This window comes from Papaver somniferum, unplaced genomic scaffold (genome assembly GCF_003573695.1).
Source record: "Papaver somniferum cultivar HN1 unplaced genomic scaffold, ASM357369v1 unplaced-scaffold_137, whole genome shotgun sequence".
NCBI classification, from domain to species: Eukaryota; Viridiplantae; Streptophyta; class Magnoliopsida; order Ranunculales; family Papaveraceae; genus Papaver; species Papaver somniferum.
The window spans coordinates 12,514,499-12,541,697 of NW_020622934.1; the positions used below are offsets into that span (position 1 = coordinate 12,514,499).

A 27,199-nucleotide genomic window follows, 5' to 3' on the forward strand; every position below is an offset into this window, starting at 1 on the left:
CTAATCTATGAAAGAGAAATTTTCAACTCGCACATTAACATCATAACTAGCAATATATCGACGCAGGCGCTTCAGGAGCTCTGTGAAATCATCACCAAGCTCCCCTAAAGTAGTGAAAACAAGTGCCCCAAAACCGAACCCTTGTGTCGTACACTTCTCCAAATACATATCACTTCTCTTAGAAACAACATTCTTGATAGCAATCCCATGTGAAAAGTTACGAACCCCACTTCTAGTAAAGGGTGAGACACCAGTAACATCAAAGCATATGTCACGTCCATTATCCAAATTATGAACAAGTATATCAGCTGGTCTCAAAGCGGTACCACTATTAGAATAAAATCCCAAGTCAACCTCCTTCCTTGCAGGCACCACCGCACGATAGCACATGTCAGCGATAATATCACGCACCAAGTCATGCCTAACTTATGAACCACTCCATTCGCACAATGCAGGGCATGATCGCCAAAAGCATCCATATCCCTTTTGCAGAAGGGGCAGGCACCATCCACCTCGTATATACTTAGTTTCTGCATGTCAAGATTGTGTTCTCGAATGATATACATAAAAGTGGGGGTACAACAACCTCACCCAATATTTCTCTTAGCAATATGTATGGACTAACTCCAATATACTTTTAAGAGAATCAACTATACAGTCAGACCTATTCTTCATAAAAAGTATATCAAAGAGTTATATCTCAATTTCTCGATTCAATCCTTATTCAAACAAATAGAAATATGCGAGCCTGATTGAATACAAGAGAAATAACTTGAACGGTACCAAAAACCAATGTTCAAGGATCAATCAATTTCAATCAACAACCAAAGGTTTGATTTACCAATTGATCGATTCAACACACAACCTGTGATATTTCAATTAAATAAAAAAATATAATGCGAAAAAGAAATAACACAGACACCAGAAGTTTTGTTAACGAGGAAACCGCAAATGCAAAAAAACCCCGGGACCTAATCCAGATTGAACACACATTGTATTAAGCCGCTACAGACACTATCCTACTACGAACTAACTTCGGTCTGGACTGTAGTTGAACCCCAATCAATCTCACACTGATCCAATGTACAGTTGCGCTCCTTACGTCTCTGATCCCAGCAGGATACTACGCACTCGATTCCCTTAGCTGATCTCACTCACAACTAAGAGTTGCTACGACACAAAGTCGAAGACTTTAATAAACAAATCAGTATCACAGAGAAAAACCTACAGGAATAGATAAATCTATCTCCCACAGAAATACCTACGATTTTTTTTTCCATATTTTGATAAATCAAGGTGAACAGGAACCAATTGATATACCGGACTTATATTCCCGAAGAACAACCTAAAAATATCAATCACCTCACAATAATCTTAATCGACTAGCGAAACAAGATATCGTGGAATCACAAACGATGAGACGAAGATGTTTGTGACTACTTTTATATCTTTCCTATCGGAGAAATTAATCTCAATCCAATCTTACGATTGCACTCAATCACGATAGAAACATCAAGATCAGATCGCGCAACTACAAAGAAAATAGTTGGGTCTGGCTTCACAATCCCAATGAAGTCTTTAAGTTGTTAACCTACAGGGTCTCGATATAAACCTAAGGTTAAAGAAGAATCGACTCTAGCTTATACAACTAGTATCACACATGAGGTGTGGGGATTAGGTTTCCTAGTTGCTAGAGTTCTCATTTATATAGTCTCCAAATCAGGGTTTGCAATCTAAGTTACCTTGGTACCAAAGCATTCAATATTCACTGTTAGATGAAAACCTGATTAGATTCAAGCTAATATATTCCAACCGTTAGATCGAACTTAGCTTGTTATACACAAATGAAATGCACTGAAAAAGCGGGGGTACAAAACCACACCCAATATTTCGATTAGCAATCTGTATGGACTAACTCCAATATACTTTCAAGAGAATCAACTAGACTCAATCTTAAAAAGTATATCAAAGAGTTATATTTCTCTTTCTCGATTCAATTCTTACTCAAGCAAATAGAAATCTGCGACTCTAATTGAATACAAGAGAAATCACTTGAACGGTACCAAAGACCAATGTTCAGGTATCAATCAATGTAAATCAACAATTAAAGGTCGGATATTCTAATTGATTGAACTAACGCACAACTTGTGATATTTCAATTATAAAAAAAAATATAATGCGGAAAAGAAATAACACAGACACCAGAATTTTGTTAACGAGAAAACCGCAAATACAGAGAAACTCCGGGACCTAGTCCAGATTGAACACACACTGTATTAAGCCGCTACAAACACTATCCTACTACAAACTAACTTCGTTCTGGACTGTAGTTGAACCCCAATCAATCTCACATTGATCCAAGGTACAGTTACGCTCCTTACGTCTCTGATCCCAGCAAGATACTACACACTTGATTCCCTTAGCTGATCTCACCCCACCCAGAACTAAGGGTTGCTACGACCCAAAGTCGAAGATTTTAATAAACAAATCTGTATCACACAGAAAAGTCTACGATAATAGATAAATCTGTCTCCCACAGAAATACCTACAAGTTTTGTTATGTCTTTTAATAAATCAAGGTGAACATGAACTAATTGATAACCCAGAATTATATTCCCGAAGAACAACCTAGAATTATCAATCACATCACAATAATCTTAATCGACGCGGCGAAAGAAGATATTGTGGAATCACAAACGATGAGAAGAATATGTTTGTGACTACTTTTATATCTTACCTATCGGAGATAACAATCTTAAGCCAATCATTACGATTGTACTCAACACGATAGAATCAGCAAGATCATATCACACAACTACAAGAAAGTAGTATCGATCTGGCTTCACAATCCCAATGAAGTCTTCAAGTTGTTAACCTACAGGGTCTCGAGAAGAAACCTAAGGTTAAAGGAGAAACTGACTCTAGCTTATACAACTAGTATCACATAGGAGTTGTGGGGATTAGGTTTCCCAGTTGCTAAAGTTCTCCCTTATATAGTCTTTCAAATCAGGGTTTGCAATCAATGTTAGCTTAGCGACAAAGCATTCAATATTCACTGTTAGATGAAAACCTGATTAGATTCAAGATAATATCTTTCAACCGTTGGATCGAAAACTTAGCTTGTTATACACAAATGAAATGCACGATTTTAGGTTTGTGTAACCGTAACCAAACATGTACATTTGTTGGTTCAACAGTAGTTAACCAAATGGTTAGCCATATGAGCACTTTCATATCAACCATATTCTTCTTCACCATAACTAGTTCAAATGACTCAAATGAACTAGTTAGAGAGTTTTTCAATTGTATAAATCTTATATAACTATACAAGACACAATCGAAGGAAAAACGATTTGATTCACTTAAATCGATTCATGAACTTTATAGCCACGGTTTGCAATTTGCATTCCTTAGTTAATATAAATATAAGTTCACAAATAATTGTCTTTAGATATAACCAACCCAAGTACGCGGACTTAGTTCGCGAACTTAATTTCCCGGAAGGAGTTCACAAACTCCAACAGATATTCTCGAGATGAGAACCTCCGCCAGTTCGCGGACTGGGTTCACATCTCTTGTTCCGGTTTTCCTGATCAACAAAGTACGCATACTTTGGTTCAAGGAATAAAGACTTATACATATATGTGTTGCCACACGATGCTTATATCCAACAATGGTTATATAATCTAAACTCTCATTTCAATCATTGAAACATTCATAGAGGACGTTATATAATTGTTATTCACAAACCATTTTTCGTCAAAGCCATTTTCAAAGTGATTGAAACATAAAATGACTTTTGTCACTAGGTAAAGATGAACTTGGCCAAAGGGAAAGCTTACCAACACATATTTCGAGAAATAGATAAGCGAGATAAACTCGGCTCGAAATAGAAAATGTGTATAATCAAAGTCTATATAGCAAAACGACTTTTGTCTCAGGATAGGAGATATAGTAGATAGACTTTTGAGTGATAGATAAGTTCAAGTCTCCACATACCTTTTATTAGATGAAGTTCCACCAGTTCCTTGAGTAGTTCTTCGTCTTGTATAATGATTGCATGGAGTTCTTGAGCTCAAATACACTTTCTATCCTAGTCCGAGAGTTAGCTATAGTAGAATAGAAATCAAGACTTATAGTTTTGATCACTAATATTGACAAACATGCTTGAGATAGCAACACATGTGATTTCGACCGAGCAGTGCTCTAACAATCTCCCCCTTTGTCAATTTTAGTGACAAAACTATCAATACATATGGAATCCAAAAATAAATGAATAAACTTTTGTAGCTCCTATTACACATGCCTAATCTTCAACATTACTCGAAATCTTCGTCACTTCCAATTACTCCAATGATCCCAAAGGTTGTAATTCAGCATCATCGTTGTTGAAAATCCGTAGCTATAACAATGAGAAAACAAGTATCCTCAATCATTGTTATACAGTGTCATAGTATCATTATGCAACATCAAAGTTTAGTTGTATCACAACTTTGACAACAATACTATGGTGATATGTATCACTACCCCTTAGTCAATACTCCATCTCACATGGAAACCACTCCCCTTTACATAATGATCCGAAAACCATATGTATTTGTAGTATGAACTACATATTAATTCTCCCCCTTTTTGTCAATAAAATTGGCAAAGGTACGAAAACGGGATCCTAATGAAATTTCCAAAAGATACATTTCATGACCAAAAGAAAGAACATATCAACTTGTTTAGATGCAATCATAAAGCCGAAGCTCAATGCTTTTATCAAGGAGTTTATAAAGATACAAGATAAATCCTATAATATTCCACAGCCGCACTCCCAACAAAGATTTGGCAATCAAGAACAAGTTCAATTAAGAAGTCTCCCCCATAATATGTCATTCCCGAAAGAACAACAAGAGCGACCTCAAATTCAAAAGAAAAGAAGGATTTCTTTGGACATAACAAATCACATACGAATATAAATTTGAATCCAATTGTACTCAATTAGATTAATCACAAGAGAACCCATAATTAATCTAATCGGAAATATACAACCAAATTAACCACAAAAACTGATGAATTTAATTGATCATGCTCGACATAAGAGAACTTACGGAGCCTAACAGTATATACATAAAATTATGGATCAGGGAAGATCAATACTGCGGAATATACAAGGATTCATTCTATTTTCCATCACTATTCGCACAATGACATATAATAAACATAATCCTTGTCAACAAAAGATTTTAACCTATCTTCCATCAATAAATGACATAATAGGCTTAACTTTTGTATTTGGCAAAATTTCATTCATTCTTTTATCAATACATGCATATCGACATATGAAAGGCTTAACTTTTGACAAGATATGGGACAATCACAGTTCACGGACGCAAACACACATATCCAATAACAAATTGTTATATATAAAACCATAAATATTAATACTACAAAAATCATCTTCCAAACAATTTTAGAATTTAAACAAATAAACCTAAAAACATGAAGATGAAAACGTTGGACATAGCTATGGCTATTCCAAACTCTAGTTATTCTTCTAAATAAAACAAGAAAATAGAATATTTACTAGGCAAAAAAATCAAATTACTCATCGTATTCAGCATCGGAAACACTCCAAGATGCTTGAATCATGTTCAATTCTTCCTTGAGCTCGGGAAACTTAGTTGAAACCAATGCTAATTGTTCTTGCACGCACTTCACCCTTGAATTTACCTTACATACACCCTTGTGAAATTTTTGAAGAAGACTCAAGGTGGTATGGTCACAATCGTCAAGGGAATCATCTCTTTGTCTTTTGCATACATTCTCCCTTATACGTCTGAAGGTACATGGACAAACAGTTTTGGGAACCCCAAGAGAATTGTCAATTGAATCAAAACCACGATCACGGAAAATTTGACTAATCAAGCAAGGGTAACCTAACTTCTTGATGGCTGATGTCATCGAAGTCATTCGAAAAATGATAAATACACAAATATCGAGACTTGGAACACCCAATTCAAGGAAATAGACCAATTCCGCAAACTCGCGACTCCACCGAGAATTCTCAATTATGGAGGGACAAAGATTATAGATACCAAGTTTTCCGAAAGCCATCAAAGGAACACTCAGAACATTAGTAGGAAACTTCCCTTGATTCCAAGTAACCTTCTTACCGCAAAGCCCAAGAGAGATGTCATCACATGATGGTCGTTCATCATATGGCCTAGGTAGACACACGTTTCCGAACGAGATTTTGGTAATCTTTGAAATAAACTCTCTATTGACAAGAAATATTTCTCTATTTATCATGGATTTGAATTCCATCTTTTCAAGATCAACATCATGAATGTTGGCATATAAAATTCGTGTGAGAGAATCAAAACCTTGGCCAAGACCATCAAAGATGTTTCCAAGATTGAATTTTTCAAAGCAAACTAAATCCTCTTTATGTCCACTAGATAAATCCAATTTCTTTTATACAATAAAACCCATAGATGAAATCCTTTCAAAAGTATTAGTACAAGAATCATTAACAAACCTAATCCTAAGAGAATTTTGGTCCAAAGGAAGATTCATGCTATAGGAACCCAAACTTTTTGAAACCTTGAAATTCATCATGAGATCTAGAAATTGGAGAGGAACAAGAGGAATTACTTACTTGGAATGAACCTTGACCACCCCTTTGTCTTATTTTACTCCAAGGAAGATTTAATGGAGAAAGATATGAACCCTTGAAAGTTCACGTACGCGGACTGATGGGAGGAAGAAGAAAGTCCGCGTACCTCTTCTTTATAGGCTCACTAATGGGATTGGACCCGTTTATGAACTAATGTAGTTTTAAAAATGGTAGTAAAGCTCGTTCAACTCGGACTTGATGATATTGTTTTAGGACTTAAAAATAGAATAAAGAAAATATATTCACAAGGTTGTCATAAATATCTAGAGGGACTAGGACTCAAGTTCCACCATTAATCACATTTAGTTGGTTCATATACTGATTCTTAACAATTATATCTCTTTTGTAGACTCTTATTCTTTGCCAAAGTTTGATTTCTAAAACATATGATGTAAATCACAAGCATGGTATATCAAAATCTCTTAGTCTAAGCATATACCATCAAACAAAATAACAACTAATTAATGAAAATCATATATCGATTAAACATAATGCAAAAAGTCAAAAGAATCAAAAATGGTTATCAATCAATTGTGAAACATGGCTTCCTCCATTGTCCCAGTGTTAGGGTTTAGATCATGATGTCGTACAAACTCTCAAAAGATAGAAACGTGGCTCAAAGAGTGTTTAAAAATGAAAGTACAAGAAAAATCACCAAAACAGATCAACTGCAACGTTTATATGCGTTGCAGATCGATTGTTACTAACGATACAAAAGATATAAGACTGCTGGGAACGATACTATGTGTATCGTGGATAAATCACACTTATCTGCGATTGACTTGGGTCGTCTAATGTTCTTTAGCTTCGTCTTCTTCCTCCTGCTTCTGCAACTTTCTCAGCGTGATTTCTTCGTACCAGAGCTTCCCCTAAACTACGTAAAGACCCCCAACTACTCGACATCTTTTTCTAGAACTCGTACAACCCCTTTTTATACACCACAGGCCTCTCCTAACTCGATTAAATCCTTCCAAATATACTCTTTTCTTTTCCACAAAGTCACGGATTTATTGCTTCTCCCTCAACCTTCTCATGCGCGTTCTTGTTAACAACAAACCCTGTAAGGAGATAAAATCTCAACCAAATATATGTTCTGTCCGTAACTTCCATAACTAACACAAAAATCCCAGTGTTTCCTGTTTTAACGAGAATCGAAAGAAAACTTCCATTTTTACGTGCATGAACTAGCTTCCCTGTTTACCAAGAATAAGATGAAATCTGCGCAACCAACTACCTTACCAACCCTCTTTCACCGAATCAGGTTGGTACTAATCCAAACCCGTAGAAAAACTCGCACAAAATCTTTCCAAATCGTAGCCATACCCGACGATGTTTCCACCTCCCCTGTTTTACGTAGACTAAATGATATTTCCTATTTCTTCGAGTCTAAGACGTGTATCAGTCCTGTCTAGCCTTAACAGGCCCAAATACATCCAACTCGGCGATCGAGTCTAAACAAGCCACGTCCAATTCTTCTCTGGAAAATATCCCAGGTGCAAGGAAAACTTCCCGCCAAAATCCATGTTTAAATGGTGAAGATGGGTTGCCCCCTAACCAGAGTAGGGGTGCTATTAGCCATGGGGTGCAAATAGTATATGTGGGTTGCAGATAACGGTGGATTACCCCTTATCAACTGGATGCCCCTTATCCATTTGAGGAGTTTCTTTAGCAAATTTTCTCCGGAGGTCCAAATGCCACTTCTCGAGCCAATTTCTCCGCACATGTTTATTTCTCCAAAAATACCTACAAAGGCATAAAATACCGAAATAAGTACAAAATGAGCACTAACAAAATAGATAATTGAGATCAAAATAGACACATAAATGCGTCTATCAAATACCCCCAAGCTTATTCTTTGCTCGTCCTCGAGTAAATTTAATTTATAAAATAAAATCCTAACTCACTATCGCAGGCATCGTCAGTTGCATTTAGCGTATGCAACAAGCCTTTAAACCCGTAGGTGGCCCTAGTGGCCGAGTTAGAGTCTCGGGAGGGCTTACCATATGTATACCCACAAAACCTTTACTCCAGACTCTAGCTATCTACACAGAACGTTGGAAGGCACTAAAGAATCTCATTGGTTGGCACACTCTCATTGACTACAGGAGGAAGTACCCTGATGTGAAATTCCAATTGATGTACATGAGTTTACACTCAAGAATACTAAAATTTATATATAAGTGACAGATCTCTACCCAGATAGTTTCTGGACATCATAACCGGAGTGAACCAATCACATGGATAGATTAAGACATGGATATAGAGAAAAACATAAATGGTTTTGATGTTGACTAGGTGAACGGTGTTTCTCATATCTGTCTGAAGGCCACTGCCAAAACGAACCTATCCTAATGGACTGAGATACTGGTCTGGACTAATATCAACACACTGGCATATACAAAGGAACCAGTGGTCGATAATCCTAACTCTAGGTCAACTCAGCTGGCATATACAAGGGTACCAGTGGTCGACTTTAATGAATTTATTCCGGTTGGTCTGGTCTCATTTTTTTTCACTTTTTTTTTGGTATCTCAATCACTTTATTTTACCCTAGCAGTGGTAACAACTTGATTCGTGAGCCCCACCTAATCACTTAGAGAAACAAATTTTAAAAAGAAAACAAAATAAAAACAGAAGTGAAAAGGATTCAACGAGATATGGTGAAACTACCATGTTTTTTCTAACACCTGAGCTCTGTGATTTTATGAATAGACTCTTTAGATGTTTCCATCTAATCAGATTGGTTCCTCAACTCCTACAACCAAGATGCTTCCATCCACTTAGATTGGTTAGTGCCATCCTTAGTAAGCATAAATTTCTAGGCTCTGGAGTTTATTTATTGCAGCTAAAAATTTTCTCCCGTACCCCCAAACTGAAATATAACATTATCCTCAATGTTCTAAAGATGAAATTAAAGGCATGAACAAGGAGAAACTGTTACCATTTAAAGCAAAAGAGATAAGGAAAGATATTACCGTGTCGCATGAATGGTGCGTTACCTCCCAAGAAGTGCTAAGTTTAAAGTCTTCATCCAGACTAAGAAAGGATTAGTCACCTCATAGAATTATAAAGTAATAGCCGAAATCTCTGTGGGTCATCAAAACCAAATAAATCTACCACAAATAAAAGGAATTTGCAACCTGCCAAGAAAATAAACAAATAAAGCACACCCTTGTCTAGTTTCTTGTTTAAGACAACTACATATAGCCGTGGTTCAGGTTCAGGTTCTATAACTGGTTCTAAATAAAATATTTTCATGGGTTGGATTTCCTCGTAGCTAAGTTCCGATTCAGGTATTAGAGTCTGGAAAAACTCAAGTAAAAACTTAGAAGCACATAATAATACCCTAAATAACTGCGGATCCTTAAAGTCAATCAAATTTTACTTACATAGATGACCATAATTGAAGTGGTGGTCATTATTAAACAAATGTGTCGATTCTAATCTCTTAAAGTACTTAGGCTTAGTCTCAAAACTTAATAATTGACACGTTTGAAAATTATTCATTCCCACATTTGGAAGAAACGTATTTGGTGAGAAAACATGGGTATTATCTCCTAGATAAACCACATCAACCAGAGGATGGGCTTCTAACAACTGAACTTCTTTATTGACATAACTAGGTTCAGGAAAACGTGTATGAAGATAATCTTTTAAAATGGTTGAGGTACATATGCCAAGTCCCAAGTGAGGGACCTTTCTAAGAGTTAAAGCACATGGAGAATGATAATCACCCCTAAACGTAGAGTTTTCAATGTCTCTAGAAAGACTAGTCACAATTCCCCAATTTCTAGGTCATCAGATTCTTGAAAATGGTCAATAGATTCTTCTAAGTCAGGTTCATCCACACTCATCTCTACGAGTTCATTTTCCGTGTCTAAGACTAATGTTTCTAAATCGCTAGACTTTAATACAGTATTCTCAGAATAAACTCGTTCCTCAAAACTATCATTGGCTTCGTAATCACAAGGAAATACTACATCGTCTAAAACGGTGGTATCTCTAGTCAAATCCTCGTCCTTTTGAATATGTGAATAATTATTAAAATTATTTGGATTTGAACTAGAAATAACATTATCATTGTAAAGCTCAATTGGAGTAACAAATTCCTGATCACTATGCCTATATGTGTCCGATTCTTCATCAACACTATCCTCATCATAATCATCATTATAATAACATGAAAATGGTCGAACCTCATCTAAAAAAGTAGTGTTACCAATTCTAACCTCGTCATTTTGATTATGCAAATAACTATCCTCATTTTCAAGGGTACTATTGGAAACACTGTATTGGAAATTAAAATTATTTTGAGCCAATTTTTCCACAATCCTATTTGTACTCTCAGTAAATTGCTTAAGACTCTCTTCTAGAGACATCTTTGTTGACTTCTCGTCTGGAAGAATGTTACAGGTTTCCTTCACAAATAAGGTATAACTCTTGAGAGCCTCTTCTAGAGAAATATAGGGATTGTTTTGCTCGTATGACTAGTGGGTGTGCGAATAATAATTGGGCTCACCATGGTATGAGCCATAACCTTGAAAAGGTTGGCGTTCCCAATCACTATTTACACCATGGTCATAATAAGAATAATTTCCATGTTGATCAGTCAGATATTCATTGTATTGGTTGTTGTAATACCAGTTCGACATATTTTTGTGTACGTGCAAATGCAGGGTCGACTAAAATGGGTAAGCTCAGGTTACCACATCAAAATATACCTACAGTCAAAGACTGGTCAAAGGTACAAGGCTGAGGCTTGTGGTGTTTCGGATGATAACGCCCAGAGGGTTCACCGTACTAAACCACGTGTTGTCCTAATAATCGGTAATCGGACAATGCAATTGGTGTGTGCACGTGTTGTACCACAAAAGAAAACCCACTGACAGGGGATTCGTGGGTGGATAGAGTCTTACCTCCCGTACCAGACGGGCGATGAACCGCTGAAGTCGAGTCAGGCCACCGACTCCTATGTTAGTGTACGAACCCGAGGGGCCGAGATAGTATTGTAACTGTCGTCCATCCCTGCAAACAATTTTATTTAATTCTTTTTTTAACCCTTCATTAGGGTTTTAAAAATAATGTCCAAGTCCAAAAATAAAGTCCAAAAAGTGTTCAAAAATAAAAAGAAAAATTACAAAATTACAACAAACCCTAATACAATTTTCCGAAAATAAAAGAAATAAAATCTAAATATATACAAAATCTTCTTCACTCCTTTCGGACTCCTCTTTTTTCCCTTCTTTGGCGATGCTTTCCTTTTATAGCGCTTTTTCTTTCCTTGTAGCTTCGCTACAAATCTGAAAAAGAATAGAAAAATACCAAAGGCGTAAAAGAGAATAAAAAAAAAATAATCTAAAACCTAATATAAATCCACGTCGGCGGCGCCAAAAATTATTGTAGTTTTAAATGTGGTAGTAAAGTTCGTTCAACTTGCACTTGATGAGATTGGTTTAATACTTAAAAATAAAATAAAGAAAATATATTCAGAAGGTTGTCACAAATATCGAGAGGGACTAGGACTCAAGATTCCACCATTAATCACATTCAATTGGTTCATATACTGATTCTTAACAATTATAGCTCTTTTGTAGACTCTTATTCTTTGCCAAAGTTTGATTTCAAAAATATTAGATGTAAATCACAAGCATGGTATATCAAAAGCTCTTACGTCTAAGCATATACCATCAAACAAAATAACAATTAATTAATGAAAATCATATATCGATTAAACATAATGCAAAAAGTCAAAAGAATCAAAAATAGTTACCAATCAATTGTGAAACATGGCTTCCTCCATTCTCCCAGTGTTGGGGTTTAGATCATGATGTCGTACAAACTCTCAAAATATAGAAACGTGGCTCAAAGAGTATTTAAAGATGAAATTACAAGAAAAATCACCAAAAAAGATCAAATGCAACGTTTATATACATTGCATATCGACTGTTACTAACGATACAAAAGATATAAGACCGCTGGGAACGATACTATGTGTGTCGAGGATAAACCACACTTATCTGCGACTGACTCGGGTCGTCTAATGTTCTTCAGCTTCGTCTTCTTCCTCATACTGCTGTAACTTTCTCTGCAGCGTGATTTCTTCGTACCAGAGCTTCCCCTAAACTACGTAAAGACCCCCAACTACCCGACATCCTTTTCTAGAACTCGTACAACCCCTTTTTATACACCTCAGGCCTCTCCTAACTCGAGTAAATCCTTCCAAATATACTCTATTCTTTTCCACAAAGTCACGGATTTATTGCTTCTCCCTCAACCTTCTCACGCTGTAGATGAGGAAAAACGAGCCGCAGGTTTTTTGGGAAAGTGAAGAGTCGAGCGTGCTGTCGAGACTCATCAGTCGGAAAAAATGTTAATCCTCACACAGATGCACTGCTGCAAAGGGGGTGCTTAGATTAGGGAAATCAATCTGTATGACTCCGGCCTAAACCAAGACAATGGTCGTTCCAGAGTCATTCGGTCGCAAAGAGGGAGATGGGTTGATCTGTAAGAGGGAAGTTGAGAGTTGTGTGGGATCAGTGATGATCAAGGATTGTGGGTGTGTTGAAGGTTTCTGCAATATTGCTGAACTGTTGAAGTTGAGTTCTGTGAATAAGTTTATATCGAGTTGTTGACGGATAATGATGATAATCGATGATTGATGATATTCGATTGATCCTCCCTGATGTCCTCGATTTATACTTATTTATATTGCAAGAATGATGTACCACTGATCCCTGTAAGTGTGGCGGTTTCTTGAGTGAAAGAGTGGGAAAGTGGGAGATCGTGGTAAAGTCAGTTCCATGTCGTGCGGAGACTTGACTGATCGTGCGCCCACTACTTTGCTAACTCCTTCCACCGTTTACACGACTTACGCACAATTCTCATTGTGGATGAATCCACGTCCCGAAGACCTCCAGACCAAAACCCTGAGTGATATCCCCCATTTGTGACGTGATTGAGATTTCACGAATCGTGGAGTCTGCAAGGCAGACGCGTATTAGTTGGTCAGTTGTTGGATGATTTAGACCGTGAGTCTAATTTTATTTAATCGAGCATAAGTGGTGAATGCTCGGCGATTCATGGATTGAACATGTAGTTCTCTGAGATGTCAATGAATTATTGACTAGAGACTGAGCAAGTATTGCTCAACTCGACGAATTGCCGAATATTGAGAGTTTGTCGAGCAACTGAGCAACTATTGCTCAATTCGACGAATTTGATAATTTTGGTGTGCAACTGAGAAAGTGTTGCTCAATTCACCAAAACACTGAATATTGATAATTTGACGTGCAATTGAGAAAGTGTTGCTCAATTCGACAAACTACTGATGAATTACCGAATATTGATGGTTGGATTAATATTCGAGCAACTGAGCAAGTATTGCTCAATTCAAAGAATTATTTACTGGTGCGGTGAACCAATAAAATATTAATCAAAAATATTGGTGAATTACCGAATATTATTAATTTGGATGTTCATTGCTGAATCAACATAATTTTGTGTTTGAATTTTCTCAGAATGCTGATTCGTGAAGCGTTTGTTCGAAACCCTAATTTTTTGATCAATCCTTCGACAATTAGTGAATTGATGAAAATTGGTCATGAGTGAAGAGGGACCGACCACATGGGATGATGAGCGTCCATGTGATACCCAGTGCTCGAGTGAGCACGCACTAGGGTTCTCAGTTTGAGAGTTGGTGAAAGAAGGATGATTAAATGCAGGTTTCATCATTTATTGAAATATTGCTGGATTCAGCGTTAGGTGACAAACCTATGTATGAGGGATGAGGACCGATCAAGAGAGCATGGGACCGGTTCTTGGTTGTCACGGGACCAGTTGTTGGTCATTTGAAGGGTTCTCCAGTTGGTTGGAGAGAGTTCGGGTCCAATATTGAACAAATTAGGTCAGAATTATGAAAACATGTGGGACCGGATTTGTGCAACCCTAGGAATGACTCTGGTCGGTCATGGTCGCATGCATGTGTTTCCGTGGTGTCCGAGTTGCCATACTGAGAGTTTCAGTATTTTCTGATGCGCGTTCGAGCAACATAGTGAATTTTCAGAAGAGTTTCATCTTCACTGAGAATTCTCTATTTTTGTTGGAATGAGCATGTTTGCTCAATTCATCAATATTTTGAAAATATTAAAATAAAAGTGTTTTAATATTTAAAATTTCCATGAGAGGCTAGCCAGTCGTGCGACTATGTTGGCTTTTGGTTTTTCGTGATTTGAGCAATATTTGAGAAAATATGGAGAAATCATGAATTTTGCTCAAACCCAGGAGTTTCATGAATTGAGGAAAATAATAATTATGCAAGATTAGGGATTGCAAGGTGTGGGACCGACCATGGATAGGGCATGGCCGGCCGGCTAGGTTGCCCGGTCCTGCACACCTTTCCCTATTTTTTTATTTCCATGAATCCTTGAAGTTATAGAGAATCCACGAGTTTTTGTTGAAACGGAGGAGTTTCGTGAGATTAGGGAATAATAATTATAAAAGGCTAAGGATTGTGAGGTGTGGGACCGTCCACGGCTTAGGCATGGACGGCCAGTTAGGTTGCCCGGTCCCGCACACCTCTCCTTATTTTATAATAATATTATTTCGTGAATCCACCAAGTTATGGAGAATTCACGAGTTTTGCAAAAACAAGGAAAGTTGCTAAAACCAAGGAGTTTTCGTGAGTTCACGAAATAACAAAAAATAAGGAAAATAATGGGAGAGGCACGGGCCGACCATGGCTAGGGCACGACCGGCCGGTCATCTGGTGGGCCCGGCCTTGGGCGCCTCTTATTATTTTATTAATATTCATTGTTCTCTTATTTTGCGAAGGATTCCTCATTATGTCATATTTTTTGGACACTCGTTCGTGCATCCGGGTGCTCAGTCATGCATCATTTTCGAGTACACTCACACCATTTTTGTGGGGCTTACTCGGTGATAGTCCAGATGCCCGGTTGTTGGGTATTTATTATTGATTTATGAAATTCAGTGAAGAATAATTCATGAAACTGAGTAATAGGATGAGTATTTATTTTATTATGAATCCATAAAATCAGCAGCGGATTGGACTATGGATTCAGAATAATAAAATGATAATTTCATCACCATTTCATGGAATCGCAGATTTGACCATGAAATCGGAGTAATAAAATAAGTGGTGATATTACCAATTCATGAGATCAGCCGTGGATTCGACCATGAAATCGGAGTAACATCTATTACCATTTCATGAGATCAGCCGTGGATTCAATCATGAAATCGGAGTGATACATTTATCTATTACCATTTCGATCATGAAATAGGAGTAATGAGATAAGATAGATTATCTTCTAGGAATTCAGTGGTGAATATGACCTAGAATTTAATCTCTTGCGTATAGTCAGTAAATCAACGAGTGTTTCTAATGTCCCGAAGACGTTTTTCCCTCTCAACATTTCATGTATGGAGGACCGCCTGAGTCTATACACGGGTCTCTCTACATAGTCAGGAACAATGAGTATCACCGTCCTGAAGACGTTGTTGCTCTCAATCTTACGGAGAACCGCCCAATTGTTCTTCTATGTAGAGGCAAATTCCTCTATGTAGTCAGCGAACAGTGAGTGTCACCGGTATTCTGAAGGCGTTAATCTCTCAATCTTACGGAGAACCGCCCAATTACGTTATTCTACATAGAGGCTATGATGAAATGCCCGGTGTCGAACGCTCCGGAGAGGCCTTTCGAGCGACATATGCATCATACTTCGTAAAACACGAATCGTCACATGGATCTCTGAAGCCGTGTCAGAAACATGCAGTATCATGATTTTACGGTTTTGACCTTTGTTGATGATCCACCATCTACATTAAGTCCCTTGCTTAGTGAGGAACAGTCATGTTCCGCAGTAAGCATTAAATGGTGATTTTCAGTTGACGAGATCAGTGGTTGAACTCAGTCTACAAAGGTAGTTTCAGAATCCTCGATTTACCCCAATGATGTTATGTACGAGAAAATGCACCGATGAGAACCATGATAGTAAGATAGAGTGTCATCCTGTGAGCATGGAGAGATGAGGCACTGTTGGTTTGATTGTTGAGAAGCCTAGTTATGGTCGGTTTAGGACATATGGGCCCAAGCCCAAAAAATGAAACCCATGTTTTTATTAGGTTTTGGAAATAAATTTGATATAAAAGGGGAGAAGCCCTAAAATTCTTTATTTTGGTAGACCAAGCACCTCCCTCTCTTCACCATTCTCACGTGAGTTGCAGCAGGGAGGAAAAAAATTTCTGCCGGATTTTAGTCGCCGCCGATCATCGCCGTTTGCCGTCCGGCCAAGCTCCGACCGGCGCCGACCAGGTAAGTCCGATTATTTTTTTTTGCTGTAGGTTTTATGATTGATGAGTTGTTCAAAAAACCGAAAAAACCCCATGGTTGCATGCATGCGTAGGATTTATGAAGGATTTTTAGAAAAGTATGTATATGCCCGTTTGTTCGTTAGTTGAAGGAACGAGCAAAATACCTAACATGAAAGATATTCATAAACTTTTGAATAGACATGATCTAGTTGCAGTAGTAAAAGTTTTGTTTATTAGTTTTCATGAAAATCCAAGTTTGTTTTTCGAAGCACGAGCTTTGCAAATACTTTTAGGAACGTAGGTTTGTTCGTAAAAGTAATAAATAACGATCCTTAGGGTTAAAGGAATTTCGAAAAGACCTGGAGTTCATGATGAAAATTTGTTTGAGAACTTTTGAAATTTTGTTTGAAATATGTAGACTTTTGCAAAAATAGAAAAGACTCTCGTTTCATAGACGGATGCTCGATTGAGCAACAAGGTTTTTTTTTTTTATATATATATTTACGTGAGTTATTAACTCACGATTTTTTTTAAGGTACGTGACCTGTTCACGTTTTATTGAATATAAATCAAGTTTTTATTTATGAAATAAGCAAATAATTCATGAGTCGATGAATTCGTAGTGTATGTGTGAGTTTAGTGATTTTATAGTGTATGTACACGTAAAAACCAGTGAATGTTCACATGGAAATTTATGTGAATTATTCATAGTTTCTCGAAAAGTCAGTGTTGACTCTTGAATAATATGTTTTATACTCGACTTTGCAGGTTTGAAAGAACGAGCAAGTTTTGGGGTTTTACATTGTTATCACTAAGTTCGTGAAATCGTAAATAGGTAAGAGTTGAGGATTACCATTTTTGTAGACGTCGATATGAGAATATAATTGTCTTGTTGCTTCAATCATGTTGATGAAATTTGTGTATGGACGTCACAACAACTTTGCGAAAATGGCTCAGTCCCGCAGCGATTCGGAAGATGATGCTTATTCGAGAGAGGATGTTTCCATAGACGCCTCTTCCAGAGGTGATGGTTCCTCCAGAAATGATGATTCTGAGATTTCCAAGGAGAAAGAGGGAAGTCCCAAGACTAAAAACATTCCAACTGCTGAGGATAAGTTCTTTACGTATCTATATAGACCTGAAAAGCGCCCCTTAGGCTCCTCGTTTCGGTTTTTAATAAATCCCAGGAGCACTACTCAACATAAATTGGTATCTCCTCAAGCAGTAATCCGGTTTTGTTTGCAAGGAAAACACTTTTCGGCTTCTCATGTGGAGTTCAAGATTTCACGAAAGACCCTGATGCATTTCTCTGGATGTGCAAGACACATGCTGGGTCATAGCCGTGTTAGGACCATATTGGATAGTGCCCAGGTAACACGAGCCATTCAAGCTGTTGGAGATTTAATCATCAACCATGATATACCAGGTATGCTAGCCTTTCTCGCCCGTTGGTGTGTTCCTACTCACACGTTTATATGCAGATGGAGATAATTCACCATTACTTTAAAAGATGTAGTTGCTTTGTTTCACCTTCCAATTACTGGTAATTTCCCTGAAGAGCTTTCATCAGAGGAGAAGGAGATATCTAACATATTAGAGGCCAAGATGCACGAATTCAATGAGTCACCCGCATCCTGCTATGCTCAATGGTTATCACATTGGTGTCCGAGAGATAGAATTCCTGAAGAACCGGTTGATGGCGCTTTAAAAATTACTGCTTTCTTATGCCCTTGACTTTTCAGGGATATCTTTGAAGATTGTGGACACTTACTGAAGCCGTTTGTGATTCTCTTTGCCATAAAGATGGCAAAAGGTGAGAAAGTTCTCATTGGCAGTCTATTCTTGGGTTCGTTGTTCGCCAATTTAGACTCTCTAGTTATAGGCTCCAGTATTTCTGATGGCTTCATGAAAGTCGAGACGTATGCCAATACCATATTCCTCCAAGCCTTGATGTGGGAGTATCTCGAGAGTTACGCCCCAATTCCCCGCAGCATTTTTCAAGTCCCTAAGGTCGACACTCGTCACTCCTTCCTTGAGAAGAATAATGCCAAGATCATGCGCTGGTCTAGAAAGAAACCACAATACAAGATATGCATGACTAACGTTTTGGACATTGATTCCGAATTCAATTTTCGCCCATGGGTGTCGGTTCCTTCTCTTTTCTCACAATTGATCACTTTCAATACTACTGACGAGAACATCACGTTGAGTACTGGTGCTGGTCTGAGTGAAGGAGAGATATTTTGTCTTGAGTTGTACTCCTGGTTTCTTGATATCAGTAATGAATGGAGAATTCCGGGTAGAAGAATACAATATTGATATAGCGGCTCGACAGATGGGTGCTGATCAGTGTATTCCGGGTCACCGAATGAACAAACCATCAATTGAGTACTTGAAGACTAATCTGGAATGCACTCATGTGGAGGGAAGTGAGTATTTATTCCCATACTCTTATCGTGCTAATTTCGTGACTCCGGGTTACATAGATTTCTGGCGTCAGCAACTTGAGCGTGTGTATGAGTTTGCAATAGACGTCAAGTCCCCAGTTCGAGAGTTCCCTTCCTCTGACATGATTTATGATCGACCCAGGCTGAGATATCTTTTCAGTGGCGACAAAAGGAAGGCGTCTCCAAATGCGACACAGGTGAGTACCTTTTTCATAATTTTAGCCAAAGTACGCCAATCACGCTTCTTAATTGTATTGTGGACTCCATGGTAGGACGGCCGTGCTGTGAGATTTCGAGTTGGTATAAACTCTCCAAACCTTCAAGAAAGTCCTCAAGGAGGAGAAGGAAGAAGCAGGACATCTCATAGGATGATCCCGAACGATATACAGTCTCCTGCCGTTTCTTTTGTGAGTTGTTAATACTTTTCTTCATTGTTGCGACTTTCTCGTCCCTGTGATCAGGATCTTAAAAGAATATTGTTAATTCGTTTCAGAATTTTGCTCCATCTGTTATTGATGGTCTTCGTTTTTCTCCTGTTCGAATAATTCAGGGATACAACACTGACGAGGAAGTTGACGTAAGTATTCCCTCCTGAAGATAATCAGTGTAACACGCCTTTGGATGAATTAGTGATGATCGTTGTTGATGTATCCAGAAGGAAATCATTTTAGATGAGCCGCATGTTGATGAAGCACACTCTTCTTTGAGTCATGGAGATATGGAGAGTTCCCGAAATCTCGAACCGAATGAAGATAACGGAGTTGCCAACGGAGATTCCAACACTGCCGAGCCTTCAAATGGTTTAGAGACTCTCCTAGTAAGTATACCTCCTGCGACCTCTTAATATATATATGATATTGCTGATTTATGAATGAATGAGTGAAAGTCCATGCGAGTATACGAGTAATTTTGCCGAAATACGCCACCAGGAAATTTCAGACTTCAGCTTTTAGTAAAAACACCGTAGAATCCTTGTTTGGAGTCGGATTTTCGATGTATACATATCTATCTTCAAGCCCAGGAAATTTCCAAGCTTTTGAAAGAAGATTTTTGATTTTTGAGCATGTTTAGGGCCTGAAAAAGACGAAACCGTAAACTTCCAGGAGATTTTCCGAACTTTTTCAGATTGCATGTTGTCCAATGGTTTGGACACATATCCTTGATCGTTCATCCGATGGTTATGAAATTTTGACATGTTGTAGAGGACTTCCATACGAAGAGAACGGTATATTACCCAACCTCAACTTATTTGCCAATTTCTCCCAGTTTGTCGTTTAATACATGGAAGTGTAGAATCTCTTCAGATGAGCTTGTTTGAAAACGCGTTTCATGGATTCTACACCATTTGCTCATGTTTTGGGTGCAAAATAAGGAACTTAGATGATGTTAGTTCACTTAAATTCTGAATTTTATGGTTGCCTTTGATTTTCCTGCTCTAATCTCATGTAATCTTCGTATTAGGTACCAAATACCGAAGTTGAGAATACCGGAACCAATGTCGAAGATTCGAGCAATGTGGTGAATCAAAGCAGTAACATCACCAACTATCCACCTACAGGTTATGAGAATATCATTGTTGAAGCCGTAGAGGAAACTGAGACTCCAGTTTCTATTGAAACCGAGCAAAGAACAGAAGAGACTGTCCCAGAAGAAGATGTTGTAATGACAATGGAGGATGCTCCAGTAGTTGAGAATAGTGTAGTAATACTCCAATATCCCAATGCAGGGATTGTTTGTGAGCCTCCATTTGGTGCTCAAATCCCGTATCATGTGTATGTTGGTGGATTCAACGTTCCTACTGGGTATGCCAACATGTATGAGAAGTTGTGGAAAATGTATGGTCATATTGTTATTTCCATGGATCCTGATAATATATACTTATTGACAATGCAATTGGGAAACATATTGCGTGTTATAGAAGACATACGAATCAGGGCCAGAAGTACTGTTACTCGAGATGTACTCTTTGATTGGGAGTATAACTTGGATAATTCTGAGAGACTTGGCTTTAACTTGAAGTGGCTTCGTCAGAAGATCAACATTATCAAGGATGCAGTAATGAAGAACATCCCTTTTACTAGTAGTGTTGTGATGGAGAAAATGACCAAGATTGCTGGGCTGACCAAAAAGCTGGAGTTGGAGAGAGCGGCTTTGCAAGTCTTGGAGAATGCTGAGAAGCAGAAATCATACTTCGATGGATTCCTTTAATTTCCTTTCCATAATCTCATGAACATTGAACTTCCGAGAGATGTGAGGCTTCTAGATTTCGGTTTTGGTTTTTGATTGGTTTTGGATAAGTAAATGATTGAGGATTTTCTTTTGGACTTGATAGGGATTTTTTTTAAAGTAAAAGAACTTTGATAAATTGCTGAATTCAAATACTGAATGCAAGTATTGCAAACGTTTTAGAGGGATTGAAAATACAATGAAAGAAAATCCTAAATTCCAAATCCAGATGTTTTGGACGTTCACGTCTTGAACTCCAATACCTCAAGTGTCCATGTCTTAGGCTTCAAAAGCTTTGAGACATTTCTCATGAATTACTGGTACAATGGATTTATCATCTATGTCGATCAACTTGTAGTACCCGCCGACCACGGATTTGGTGATCATGAAAGGCCCTTCCCAGTTAGGCTTTCTCCTTGAACTCTCTTTGAGTTTGACTGCTTTGAGAACTAAATCTCCTTCATTAAATTTGTTAGGCTTGGTTGTACGTGGTTTGAATATCTTCTGCTGGTTTGGAATTCCTCGTGGATTCCATGTTGGTGGAGCTTTCCAATTTTGCGGCACATGTGGGCATTCACGTAGAGGAGAGAGTGTGTTGGATAATGCTTGTGGAACCGAGCCAGATATTCAGCGATGAACTTTACAATGAGGTCCTTAGTTCGGAGAGATTCCAACCATTTAGTATAGTACTGCTGAGGCGAGACTACCCACTCATAGCATTTGATGATATCTTGGTCATGAGTATGATTGAGTCCCCGGATAAAGGTAGCATATTTTAAAGTTGGTAATATGGAATTATGAGGGGGAATAAAACTTGCTTGCGTGCAGAATCTCCTGATAAATTCATGTGCGCTTTCCTCGGGCTTTTGTGTGAGTCCTGTTAAGGTTTGGACCTTCTCCAAATTCTCGAAAAGTTGATCATCTTACGAGTCAGAAATTTCTTCGACGGAGAATTATGCAACTGAGGATGAAGATACCGCAACAATTCTTCCATCATGAATCCATGCTCACCCAAGAATCATGTCATATCCCGAATCCTCCTCAATTATGAAGAATTTAGTTTCTGTCCAGGTTGAATCGTTTCTTATGTTGAGAATGATGTAACCGTAAGCCTCCCTGGAGATTCCTTCGTGGTATCTGACTGAAATAGGAGCATGAGTCGCTTCTTGTCGAGTGATGCCAGCAGCTCTGAGGGTTTTCAAAGGAATGATGTTAACAGCAGTGCCAACGTCAACTAATTCTCGTTTGAATTCATTTCCCTTGAGATGCACCATGGTGAGAAGTCCCCAGTCGTACATCTCGTTGTCTGTTACTGGAGGTTTAGGGAGCGTCTGCTGGATTGCTAGCCGCTTTTCAGACACAATATGGTTCACCGCAGCAAACATATCATCTCTCTGGGCCTTTGACAAGTACAGCAACTCGCATACTTGCTCAATTAAGGATTGAACCGCTTCCTTGACCGGCTGCTCGGAGGGTGCGAATGTTCTGATTGGGAGAGGATTTCTGTGCACTCCTTCAGTACTCAGTTCTCCTAATTCGGCCTTCTCTTTGAATATGCGTTTCAAATTTCTACAATTACTTGTTGGATGACTGACGTACCTATGAAAATGGCAGTAACGTGCATTCCCCATTTGTTCCGCAGTTGGTTCCTTCTTTACAGGAGGTAGTTTGATTGCACCATCTTGGACCTAGACTTATAATAGTTCGATCACTTCTTCAATGGGAAAAGGGAAGTCAGGTACTTCCTGATCATCCTCTTGATTCAGTGGTCGTGCATTTCTAGTCTGGTTGTCCTTCCTTGAAGATTTCGGGAGGTGAGACGTTCAAGAAGCATTATTATGTTGCTGTGCCTCGGTTTTTCTCTTGCTCCTTTCAGCAACATTCATGGAGGATTCAACATTATATTGTTTGTTTATCAGACGCTGGGCATTGCTGCTTCGATTGTCTTTCGATTCCTCTACTTTGATAGTTTTCGTTCTTTCTAGCAAGGCGGGAGCAGTAGTCTCTGATCGCTTGGCTGCTTCATGAAGTTCTGAAAAGGTCTGAAAGCGAAGATTCTCCATCAAAGCCCTGTAAAATGGGATCATGCCGTTGATGCACAAGTCCATCAGTTGTTGTTCAGTAACGATTGGATCATGACAGTCCAAAGCTTGAATCCTGAACCTCTTCACATAATCATTCGGATTTTAGGCAGCCTTCTGAGCCATCCTTCCCAAGTCAGAAAGAGTAATTTTCTCAGAGACAAAGAAGTACTTCCGGTAGAAAGCATTGATCATTTCTCCCCAATTAGCTATGCTCCCTAGTGCAATGTTTTTGTACTAAGTATACGCTCGACCCATCAAGGATTTTGAAAACTCTTTCAAGTGGACAACATGGTTGTGTTCATGCTCTCCTAATGCTTCCAAGAATTGAGAGACGTGTTCTCGGGAATTCCCCGTTCCGTTGTAGAGTGTGAACGTTGGAGAAGTGTAACCTTTTGGGAGAGGAATTTTTTGTGTAGAAGAGGGATATGGAGGTTGGTGACGGTGCACGGACGGTGCATGGCCTTTTCCTCGATTCTCCATAAAACGTTCCAGGTCTTCACGGGTGATGAAACTGACAGGTTCAGGTTCTGCAGTTTTGCGGGTTTCATCATTGTCAGGGACTGGAATAACTTCGGGATCAGCAGTTGGAGACGTTTCCTTGTCTTTTCCTTTCTCTTGAGTTTTGTATGACATCTTGTCAGTGAGAGTTTTGAGATAATTGCATAGCTCTTTCTGTGTTTCAGCCATGTCAATCTAATTTTTGGCAAGAGTCTCTTGCACCTTCATAAGATCAACTATGGTAGGCGGATTTTCTCTGATTTCCTCGGGAGACCGGCCGAAGAGAGGATGGTTTTCCACGTTGGTTCGAGGAGGAGTAGTGTTACCACCATTGTTGGAAGCAGGAATGGCTTCTGGAATACCACCGTTGTTGCTAGTGCTAGCGATGTTTGCGTTAGGATTTGTAACTGAACCTGACCTAAGATAAACCATTTTGTGAAAATATGAAATTGAAACCGAGAGATTAATCTCCCACTGTGGTTGCCAATCTGTAGATGGGGAAAAACGAGCCGCCGTTTTTTTGGGAAAGTGAAGAGTCGAGCGTGCTGTCGAGACTCCTCAGCCAGGCAAAATGTTAAACCTCACACAGATGCACCGCTACAAAGGGGTGCTTAGATTCGGGAAATCAATCTGTATGACTCCGGCCTAAACCAAGATAATGGCTGTTCCAGAGTTAATTCGGTCGCAAAGAGGGAGATGGGTTGATCTGTAGGAGGGAAGCTGAGAGTTGTGTGGGATCAGTGATGATCAAGGATTGTGGGTGTGTTGAAGGTTTCTGCAATATTTCTGAACTGCTGAAGTTGAGTTTTGTGAATAAGTCTATATCGAGTTGTTGACGGATAATGATGATAATCGATGATTGATGATATTCGATTGATCCTCACTGATGTCCTCGATTTAGACTTATTTATATTGCAAGAATTATGTACCACTGATCCCTATAAGTGTGGCGGTTTCTTGAGTGAAAGAGTGGGAAAGTGGGAGATCGCGGTAAAGTCAGTTCCATGTCGTGTGGAGACTTGACTGATCGTGCACCCACTACTTTGCTAACTCCTTCCACCATTTACACGACTGACACATATTTCTCATTGTGGATGAATCCACGTGCCGTATACCGCCAGACCAAAACCCTGAGTGATATCCCCCATTTGTGACGTGATTGAGATTTCACGAATCGTGGAGTCTGCAAGGCAGACGTGTATTAGTTGCCAATTGTTGACTGATTTAGACAGTGAGTCTAATTTTGTTAAATCGAGCATAAGTGGTGAATGCTCGGCGATTCATGGATTGAACATGTAGTTCTCTGAGATGTCAATGAATTACTGACTAGAGACTGAGCAAGTATTTCTCAACTCGACGAATTGCCGAATATTGAGAGTTTGTCAAGCAACTGAGCAAGTATTGCTCAATTCGACGAATTTGATAATTTTGGTGTGCAACTGAGCAAGTGTTGGTCAATTCACCAAAACATTGAATATTGATAATTTGACGTGCAATTGAGCAAGTGTTGATCAATTCGACAAACTACTGATGAATTACCGAATATTGATGGTTGGATCAATATTCGATCAACTGGGCAAGTATTTCTCAATTCAAAGAATTATTTACTGGTGCCGTGACCCAATAAAATATTAAGCAAAAATATTGGTGAATTACCGAATATTATTAATTTGGATGTTGATTGCTGAATCAACATAATTTTGTGTTTGAATTTTCTCAGAATGGTGATTCGTGGAGCGTTTATTCAGAACCCTAATTTTTTGATCAATCCTTCAACAATTGGTGAATTGCTGAAAATTGGTCATGAGTGAAGAGGTACCGACCACATGGGATGATGAGCGTCCATGTGATGCCCAATGCTCGAGTGAGCACGCACCAGGATTCTCAGTTTGAGAGTTGGTGAAAGAACGATGATTAAATGCAGATTTCATCATTTATTGAAATATTGCTGGATTCAGCGTTAGGTGACAAACCTAGGTATGAGAGATGAGGACCGACCAATAGAGCATGGGACCGGCTCTTGGTGATCACGAGACCAGTTGTTGGTCATTTGAAGGGTTCTCCAGTTGGTTGGAGAGAGTTCGGTCCCAGTATGAGCAATTGAACAAATTAGGTCGATTCCCATGTTCGTCCTTAAGTGATATAAGCACATCTAGCAAATCCTCAGGCAGTTTATTCTCCATCCCTCCATTGCTCCATTGTTGAATCCTTTCTTCAATAATTGGATCATGATACTTATTCACAACCCCCATTGCTCTCTTGACAATCTTTTCATGACCATCCAAATCTAACCATCTCAAGTAAGGCAAATAATCTTGTATACCAAATGAATTAATATAATATAGGACAATAAAAGCTGAATTAACATGTTCAATCTCTTCAATACAGGGTCCTCCGTCTTTTCTATCTTTTCCGAAATACATTTTGTTGAAAATCATTTTTCTTATTACATGTCCACTGAATTGCCTAGTTAGTAATCTTAAATTAAACACTTGACCTCCATTCAATGAGTTTTTGTTGCACTTATTGTGTAAATAGAACACAAGGTTGTCAGCTTCCTCATTTCTCTTTTGGAGAAGCCATTTCAATCTCGCATGACTGACCATTTCGGAAGTCACAACTCTTATCATTTTCTTCCATTGTTCACCCCATGGTGTAATAACAACAATTAAGAACCCACGACTAGAATACTCAGTAGCCATCGTTATAGGCCTTGATGCAAAAATCACATCTTGTTTTTTCAAGAATTCTCGAGCAATTTCTGGAGAAGTCACTGGAATTACATGAACATGCCCAAGACGAATACATGCAATTTCAATATTTATTTTATTCATGAAACCTAATATCCATTTAAAACTCGGTTTATTTCTAAGTAAATCTGGTATGCTATCCAATATTGGCCATGGTGATGGTCCTAGAGGTAATGGAAATGATGTTGAAACATCATG

At 38.5% G+C, this 27,199-nt stretch overlaps 1 protein-coding gene across 1 annotated transcript; it reads right to left on the minus strand.

Annotated features, from left to right (window-relative positions):
• Positions 1-27,199, minus strand: LOC113334587 (isoleucine N-monooxygenase 2-like; the record flags this gene model as incomplete). The annotated part of the gene is made up of 2 exons (XM_026580808.1): positions 1-361; positions 26,358-27,199. Coding segments are annotated over 2 exons (1,203 nt in total), but the record flags the coding sequence as incomplete, so codon positions are not given.